The following is a 9386-nucleotide window of genomic DNA, read 5'->3' as shown; positions in this document are numbered from 1 at the left end:
GACCGAGGTCACGTGATTGGCGGAAATAGCCGAGGGTGTTTGGGTTTGTTTTTTGCTGTTTAAAGGCCTACTGAAATGAGATTTTCTTATTTAAACGGGGATAGCAGGTCCATTCTGTGTCATACTTGATCATTTCGCGATATTGCCATGTTTTTGCTGAAAGGATTTAGTAGAAAACATCAACGATAAAGTTCGCAACTTTTGGTCGCTAATAAAAATGTCTTGCCTGTACCGGAAGTAGCAGACGATGTGCGCGTGACGTCACCGGTGTGAGGGCTCCCCACATCCTCACATTGTTTACAATCATGGCCACCAGCAGCAAGAGCTATTCGGACCGAGAAAGCGACAATTTCCCCATTAATTTGAGCGATTGATTGATACTTTTATTAGTAGATTGCACAGTTCAGTACATATTCCGTACAATTGACCACTAAATGGTAACACCCGAATAAGTTTTTCAACTTGTTTAAGTCGGGGTCCACGTTAATCAATTCAGCGAGGATGAAAGCTTTGTGGATGAAGAAATTTAGAGTGAAGGACTAGAAAAAAAAAAAGTAAAAAAAAAAAATGGAAGCGATTCAGATGTTTTTAGACACATTTACTAGGATAATTCTGGGAAATTGCTTATCTTTCTATTGTGTTACTAGTGTTTTAGTGAGTTAAATAGTACCTGATAGTCGGAGGGGTGTGTCCACGGGTGTGTTGGCGCCAGTCTCTGAGGGAAGTCACGAAGCTGCAGCAGGACAGAAGCTCCGCTGATCTCCGGTAAGAGGCGACTTTTTACCACAATTTTCTCACCGAAACCGGCCGGTTGACAAGTGGTCGGGTACCATGTTCGCTTGACCGCTCTGATCCATAGAAAAGCTTCACCTCCGGGAATTTTTAACAATGAAACACAGTGTGTTTGTGTGGCTAAAGATAGATAGATAGATAGATAGATGGATGGATGGATGGATGGATGGATGGATGGATGGATGGATGGATGGATAGATGGATGGATGGATGGATGGATGGATGGATGGATGGAGAGATGGATAGATAGATAGATAGATGGATAGATGGATAGATGGATAGATACACTGTAGATAGACGAATAGTACTTTATTGATTCATTGAGGAAAGTCCCCTCAGAAAAATGACAATTTCAGCAGCAGTGTACAGAATTCAGATGGAATTTAAAAAGTAAATAATGGACGTATAAATGGAAATAAAATAGAAAATCTTACAATAAGAATAAAAATAAAAAGTGGCAATAAGAATAAAAATATAACAGTAAAATAAGAATATAACAAGAAAAACTAGGCAGTGGTGACCATGTAATGAAAATACATTCTAAAAATGTAGAAAAGCGGTATTACTGTTGATTATATGAAAGGTGTGATGTGTATATTGCACCTTTAAAATGTATTGCACTGTTATTGCTGTTGCTCGGTTACAAAGGATGGAAAGGGTAAGGATGGAAAGTAGAGATGTCCGATAATGGCTTTTTTTGCCAATATCCGATACTCCGATATTGTGCAACTCTTAATCACCCATACCGCCGATATCAACCAATATTGATATATACATTATTATGCCTAATTTTGTTGTGATGCCCCACTGGATGCATTAAACAATGTAACAAGGTTTTCCAAAATAAATCAACTCAAGTTATGGAAAAAAAATGCCAACATGTCACTGCCATATTTATTATTGAAGTCAAAAAGTGTATTTTTTTTTTTTAACATGCCTCAAAGCAGCAGCTTGGGATTTGAGACATGCTCTCCCTGAGAGAGCATGAGGAGGTTGAGGTGGGCGAGGTTGGAGAGGCAGGGTTGTGGTGGGGGTGGGGGTAGCGAAGGGGTGTATATTGTAGCGTCCCGGAAGAGTTAGTGCTGCAAGGGGTTCTGGGTATTTGTTCTGTTGTGTTTATGTTGTGTTACAGTGCAGATATTCTCCCAAAATGTGTTTGTCATTCTTGTTTCACATAGTGTGGCACATATTTGTAACAGTGTTGAAGTTGTTTGTACGGCCACCCTCGGTGTGACTTGTATGGCTGTTGACCAAGTATGCTTTGCGTTCACTTGTGTGAGAAAAGCCGTAGATATGTGGGCCGGCATGCAAAGGCAGTGCCTTTAAGGTTTATTAGCGCTCTGTACTTCTCGCTACGTCCGTGTACACTGCGGCGTTTTAAAAAGTCATAAGTTTTACTTTGTTTAAAACCGATACCGCTAATTTTGAGACCGACAATTTCCGATATTACATTTTAAAGCATTTATCGGTAGATAATATGGACAGGCCGATATTATGGGTGAAAGGCTAGAATCGGGTATAAAAATGCCAGTTGTGCATGTTCGAAAAAAGGCTGGGCAAAATGTCCCGGAAAACCGGGAATTTTGAGAATTCCTGGAATTATTTTGAACTTGGAAAATGCTAGTTTTAATGTCCAAGGTGTAATGGGCTAGTGTGTGGATGGTAGAATGCTTCGAATTTGGTGGTAAATGTAGGAGTTGTGAATGTTTGAAAATTGGCTGGGCAAAACTCCCAGAAAGTCCCGGGAAATCTGGGAATTCCTGGAATTATTTTGAACTTGGAAAATGCTAGTTTTAATGTCCAAGGTGAGATGGGCTAGTGTGTGAATGGTGGAACGGTTCGAATAGGGTGGGAAATGTGGCAGTTGTGCATGTTTGAAAATTGGTTGGGCAAAAAGTCTCGGAAAGTCCCGGGAAATCTGGGAATTCCTGGAATTATTTTGAACTTGGAAAATGCTAGTTATAATGTCCAAGGTGTAATGGGCTTGTGTGTGGATGGTGGAACGGTTCGAATAGGGTGGGAAATGTGGCAGTTGTGCATGTTTGAAAATTGGCTGGGCAAAAGTCCCGGGAAATCTGGGAACTCCTGGAATTATTCTGAACTTGGAAAATGCTAGTTTTAATGTCCAAGGTGAGATGGGCTAGTGTGTGGATGGTAGAACGCTTTGAATTTGGTGGTAAATGTGGGAGTTGTGAATGTTTGAAAATTGGCTGGGCAAAAAGTCCCGGAAAACCGGGAAATCTGGGAATTCCTGGAATTATTTTGTACTTGGAAAATATTAGTTTTAATGTCCAAGGTGTAATGGGCTTGTGTGTGAATGGTGGAACGGTTCGAATAGGGTGGGAAATGTGGCAGTTGTGCATGTTTGAAAATTGGTTGGGCAAAAAGTCTCTGAAAACCGGGAAATCTGGGAACTCCTGGAACTATTCTGAACTTGGAAAATGATAGTTTTAATGTCCAAGGTGAGATGGGCTAGTGTGTGGATGGTAGAACGCTTTGAATTTGGTGGTAAATGTGGGAGTTGTGAATGTTTGAAAATTGGCTGGGCAAAAAGTCCCGGAAAACCGGGAAATCTGGGAATTCCTGGAATTATTTTGAACTTGGAAAATGCTAGTTATAATGTCCAAGGTGAGATGGGCTAGTGTGTGGATGGTAGAACGCTTCGAATTTGGTGGTAAATGTGGGAGTTGTGAATGTTTGAAAATTGGCTGGGCAAAAAGTCCCGGAAAACCGGGAAATCTGGGAATTCCTGGAATTATTTTGAACTTGGAAAATGCTAGTTATAATGTCCAAGGTGAGATGGGCTAGTGTGTGGATGGTAGAACGCTTCGAATTTGGTGGTAAATGTGGGAGTTGTGAATGTTTGAAAATTGGCTGGGCAAAAAGTCCCGGAAAACCGGGAAATCTGGGAATTCCTGGAATTATTTTGAACTTGGAAAATGCTAGTTATAATGTCCAAGGTGTAATGGGCTAGTGTGTGGATGGTAGAACACTTTGAATTTGGTGGTAAATGTAGGAGTTGTGAATGTTTGAAAATTGGCTGGGCAAAAGTCCCAGAAAGTCCCGGGAAATCTGGGAATTCCTGGAATTATTTTAAACTTGGAAAATATTAGTTTTAATGTCCAAGGTGTAATGGGCTTGTGTGTGAATGGTGGAACGGTACGAATAGGGTGGGAAATGTGGCAGTTGTGCATGTTTGAAAATTGGTTGGGCAAAGTCCCAGAAAGTCCCGGGAAATCTGGGAATTCCTGGAATTATTTTGAACTTGGCAAATGCTAGTTATAATGTCCAAGGTGTGATGGGCTTATGTGTGAATGGTGGAACGGTTCGAATTTGGTGGTAAATGTAGGAGTTGTGAATGTTGGAAAATTGGCTGGGCAAAAGTCCCGGGAAATCTGGGAACTCCTGGAATTATTCTGAACTTGGAAAATGCTAGTTATAATGTCCAAGGTGTAATGGGGTTGTGTGTGGATGGTGGAACGCTTCAAATTGGGTGGGAAATGTGGCAGTTGTGCATGTTTGAAAATTGGTTGGGCAAAAAGTCTCGGAAAACCGGGAAATCTGGGAACTCCTGGAAGTATTTTGAACTTGGAAAATGGTAGTTTGGTTGTTGAAGGTGAGATCAGTGAGTGTGTGAATACTTGGGCATTGACACAATGAAAGCAGTAAGAAAACAATCAGAAATAATACAAATTCTGACAGTGTTTTTAGCTGCCTTGGTGTTGCTGCCAATGGTCGACCAGCTGAACTGACGTCATTCTGGCTGCGCAAACAAACGCGAGGTCAAAAACACCGTGGAGTTGATTTCACACACACTCTCGGTGTCCTGCAGTCATGATCCTGCTGGGCCCCAGTCTCTGCCTTCCGTTGCAGGCCACCGTCCAGGAGCTCTTCCTGGTGGCGCGAGACGCCAACGCCATCCCGGACATCTCCTTGGATCCCGTCCTCACCACTTTCCTGTCGTTGGACTCGTCGGCGGCGCTGCAGCACCAGTACGCCTCCTTGCAGCGCGGCATGAACGACCAGCAACAGGAAGCGTTCGGCCTCCGCCTGAACCGAGAGTTAGGGGGCGACAGGGTCAGCGGCGGCGGCGTGGGTGTTGTCGCTCTGGCCCTGTCCTTACTGCTGGACCACGTCGCCCAGCAGGTCGGTCAAAGCCGGCAAAATCGTGCGAGCTTCCGAGGTTTCGCTGAGCTTCTCTTCCGCCCGCCAGGTCCGACGCAACACCTCTTCAACCGAAGCCGACCGATCGCCCGTGACAACCAAGAAGATTTTTGGCATCAGCGCTGCTTCACGAATCGGCCTGATTACCAAAACCTACCTCAGCTTGATCCCCGCAATTGCAAATGACGTCGACACCGTGGCCGAGACCACCGAGATCTACGACAACTGGCTCAAGCTGGAGATGCTGGATCATTTCCACCGGATGAACGCCAAAAAGAGGATGAGCTCCGTGGCTATGCAGCAGTGGTTGACAGGAGCTGCCGTTCATCTGCACATGAGGATCCACCAGGTCAGTACCAGCGCAAACATCCCCTCTTTCACCTTGAGTATGTTTCACCTGTAGGTGCAAAAATAACTTGGGTGTGTACGTCACCGAGTAGAACGGCAAAAAGCTTTGCTTCCTGTTTACACTGGCCTGCGAAGCCACAGAAATCTTTATAAGAGACAAGAATACAAAAGGTTTTTGCATTCTAACATGTAAAAATTGTCTCGTTCTTGGTGGCTAGTGTTGCCAGTTTTCCTCTCAGGGAATAAAACACACTGTTCAATCCCAAGTTCTTTTGGATGTTGAGTAAAAAGGACCCCAGAGACAGAATGGTACAATACCAAGTTTTACTGACTCTTCAGGGGACCAGCCTTTACAATGCAACCATAGCATCAGCAAGCAAGGTCTAAATCCAAACAAAAAGAGTCAGATTATGCAGAGCAAAAAGAGCCCCTCTCGCCCGAAAAAGAGCGCAGCTGCTTCTTCAAAACAGATAAGGAACTGGCCAAAACAGCAGGCAAACAGGAGCCCTTAAGACAAAACAAAGAGTTTACTCGCGGACATAAGATAAAAGTAAGTAGGTCACAAGAAGACACACAACATGGGAAAATACTAGCTGCTTTAAACAAGACTGTGGATGAAAAAAGAAGTCTTAAAAATATCTGTCTCGCACTAGCAATGCAGCTAATGAGAGCAATCAATTCTACAGCTAAATCACTTTTAAAAAGCATTCAGTAACCGTTGACAATACTTTATTTACCTTCAGTAACCTGTATAGTAACCAAGCTGTAGTGACATTGTTATTGTAAAAGATAACACTGAGGAACTTTTTTTCTAGCATAGTAACACATCTGCATTTTTTCAGTAGTAGCCAGCTACACTAAAAGATAAGCTAGCTTCTACGTCTGCACGAAACACGCCTGAGTTTGTAATGCACAACACAATGCGATAAGACACCAATCCGTACTGACGGGAAAACATGAAAAATCCTATTACAGTATCTGTAAAGTATTAGCCCACATTTCATGTTTTGTTTGTACACAGCTAGCTCAACAGCATATGTACAGTAGTTGAAATAACAGGCATGACGTGCTGCGTGTATCCTGTGCAATATTGAGGTGTGACTCACTCGATGGTCAGTTGTGCGTTTGGTCCAGCTGGCCGGGGACATATTTTACGGTTTATTTGGGTATGCACTCAATTTATGTCAAAATAGCATGGGTCAAATTCCCCATTTACAGAGCAGGAGGGGATAGAAAGAGAAAAAAAGGAAGACAGAGTGGGAAATTGTGGGTACAAGAGGGGGATAAGACAGAGATACAAAAACAACAACAGCAAACACAACAACAACAACAACAACAAAAACAATGGAGCAACATGAGCAAATACCATATGTACAAATATGATGGTTGACTCTTGATTATACTGACCAATTTTCTCTCAGCAGCAGGTGATAGCTTGCATTTTCCTTCTGATTGTGGCAGTGACAAAACTGTGCCATGCACTTTGTACTTACGAACAAATGTCTGCACAGTTGCTCTCGGGACCTTAAGCTGCTTTGAAATGGCTCCAAGTGACTTTCCTGACTTATTCAAGTCAATGATTACTTTTTTCAGATCTATGCTGAAAAAGACTCGCGTTTGTAACCGAGTCTAATGACTGCATCACATGAGCCCTATTTAAATGGGCTCGGAGAAGTCAGCAGGTGTCGTCAATCATAATCACTCACATGAAGTTAAGAGGCCATGCCATGAAGCTAATTTGATTTCCTTGTAACTTTTCTACAAACCTTGTTTTCATATGAGTTGGGAAATTGTGTTGGATGTAAATATAAACGGAATACAATTATTTGCAAATCCTTTTCAACCCATATTCAATTGAATATGCTACAAAGACAACATAGTTGATGTTCAAAATGATAAACATTTTTTTTGTGCAAATAATCAATAACTTTAGTATTTGATGCCAGCAACACGTGACAAAGAAGTTGGGAAAGGTGGCAATAAATACTGATAAAGTTGAGGAATGCTCATCAAACACTTATATGGAACATCCCACAGGTGGGCAGGCTAATTGGGAACATTAGGGTGCCATGATTAGGTATCAAAGCAGCTTCCATGAAATGCTAAGTAATTCACAAACAAGGATGGGGTGAGGGTCACCACTTTGTAAGCAAATTGTCGGACAGTTTTAGAACAACATTTCTCAAGGAGCTATTGCAAGGAATTTAGGGATTCATTCATCTTCTTCCGCTAATCCGCGGTCGGACTCCCCTCTCCCCAGCCACTTCGTCTAACTCTTCCCGCCATAGTCTTCCCAACGTGTCCGGGGTCTTCCTCCCTACGTGCCCGAAACACTTCCCTAGGGAGGCGTTCGGGTGGCATCCTGACCAGATGCCCGAACCACCTCATCTGGCTCCTCTCGATGTGGAGGAGCCGCGGCTTTACTTTGAGTTCCTCCTGGATGGCAGAGCTTCTCACCCTATCTCTAAGGGAGAACCCCACCACCCGGCGGAGGAAGCTAATTTCGGCCGCTTGTACCCGTGAGCTTGTCATTTTGGTCATGACCCAAAGCTCATGACCAAAGGTGAGGATGGGAACGTAGATTGACCGGTAAATTGAGAGCTCTTCCTTCCGGCTGAGCTCCTTCTTCACCACAACGGATCGATACGGCGTCTGCATTTCCGAAAAACGCCGCACCGATCCGCCTGTCGATCTCACGATCCACTCTTCCCTCACTCGTGAACAAGACTCCTAGGTACTTGAACTCCTCCACTTGGGGCAGGGTCTCCTCCCCAACCCGGAGATGGCACTCCACCCTTTTCCGGGCGAGAACCATGGACTCGGACTTGGAGGTGCTGATTCTCATTACGGTCGCTTCACACTCGGCTGCGAACCAATCCGGTGAGAGTTGAAGATCCTGGCCAGATGAAGCCATCAGGACCACATCATCTGCAAAAAGCAGAGACCTAATCCTGCAGCCACCAAACCGGATCCCCTCAACGCCTTGACTGCGCCTAGAAATTCTGTCCATAAAAGTTATGAACAGAATCGGTGACAAAGGGCAGCCTTGGCGGAGTCCAACCCTCAGTGGAAATGTGTCCGACTTACTGCCAGCAATGCGGACCAAGCTCTGACACTCATCGTACAGGGAGCGGACCGCCACAATCAGACAGTCCGATACCCCATACTCTCCGAGCACTCCCCCCAGGACTTCCCGAGGGACACGGTTGAATGCCTTCTCCAAGTCTATCAATCCATCGATCAATGTTTATTTATATAGCCCTAAATCAAAAATGTGTATCAAAGGACTGCACAAGCCACAACGACATCCTCGATTCAGATCCCACATAAGGGCAAGGAAAAATTCACAACCCAGTGGGATGTCAATGTGAATGACTATGAGAAACCTTGGAGAGACCGGATGCAATGGACGTCGAGTTATGAACTTAGTTGGTTCTTGAACGTGGTTTGCAAGGCACCCGGGAACATATTCTTAATGACAGTGGATGCATCGAACGTCTTCACGTTTCTTCTCTTACAGGTTCGGCTTCATTCGGTGCCTCCAGGCTCAGCGGAGTCCCTCCGTTTGTCTTACAAGACGGCGCTGAATCGCCTGGTGCAGGGCTACACGGTCTACCTTTACAGGAACGTTCAGGAGACTGCACCTTCAGCGCCACGGGACCAACGGACCAACGAGACCTGCTCCAGTCCACTGACTTTCAGCTCAAACAGCACAGCTTGTAAGAGTGATGAGTCGGCGTCCCCGGAAGGCCATGAAGATGACGATAGAGGCGCCAGGCGGGGTCTACTGGTCATGGAGGGCGGGAGGAACGTCAGTCATGACGTGCAGCATCACCCGTGCGAGTCTCCCGCCATACAACGAGCTTTGGTGCTGCGCATCATCAATGCACAAGACCTGGAACAGAGCAGAAATGTTTTTTTGTATCCCAAGAAGGTCTTCTACCGCCTTGTTGGGCAGAAGGAAGACTTTCAGTTGAGGGCAAACTAGATCACAAATGTTCACTTCATTGCTTTGGAACTTGAAGGCTTGGAAATAAAATTAAAATTCAAATTTTTTTGTTTTTTTTGTTTTTTTTTAGGGC

The 9386-nt window shown here is 44.4% G+C and overlaps 1 protein-coding gene across 1 annotated transcript; it reads left to right on the top strand.

Moving 5' to 3' along the window:
• The first annotated feature begins 4131 nt into the window (after positions 1-4131).
• On the top strand, positions 4132-9355 carry LOC133551887 (uncharacterized). Its single transcript, XM_061899069.1, has 3 exons — positions 4132-4938; positions 5006-5305; positions 8825-9355. Exons 1-3 carry the CDS (start codon positions 4627-4629, stop codon positions 9290-9292), a joined length of 1080 nt encoding a protein of 359 aa, XP_061755053.1. The 5' UTR covers positions 4132-4626; the 3' UTR covers positions 9293-9355.
• The last annotated feature ends 31 nt before the right edge of the window (positions 9356-9386 follow it).

This window comes from Nerophis ophidion, linkage group LG04 (genome assembly GCF_033978795.1).
Source record: "Nerophis ophidion isolate RoL-2023_Sa linkage group LG04, RoL_Noph_v1.0, whole genome shotgun sequence".
In the NCBI taxonomy this organism is placed as follows: Eukaryota; Metazoa; Chordata; class Actinopteri; order Syngnathiformes; family Syngnathidae; genus Nerophis; species Nerophis ophidion.
Note: the sequence above shows the minus strand (reverse complement) of the source record. Positions and strands in the feature narration are given on the sequence as shown.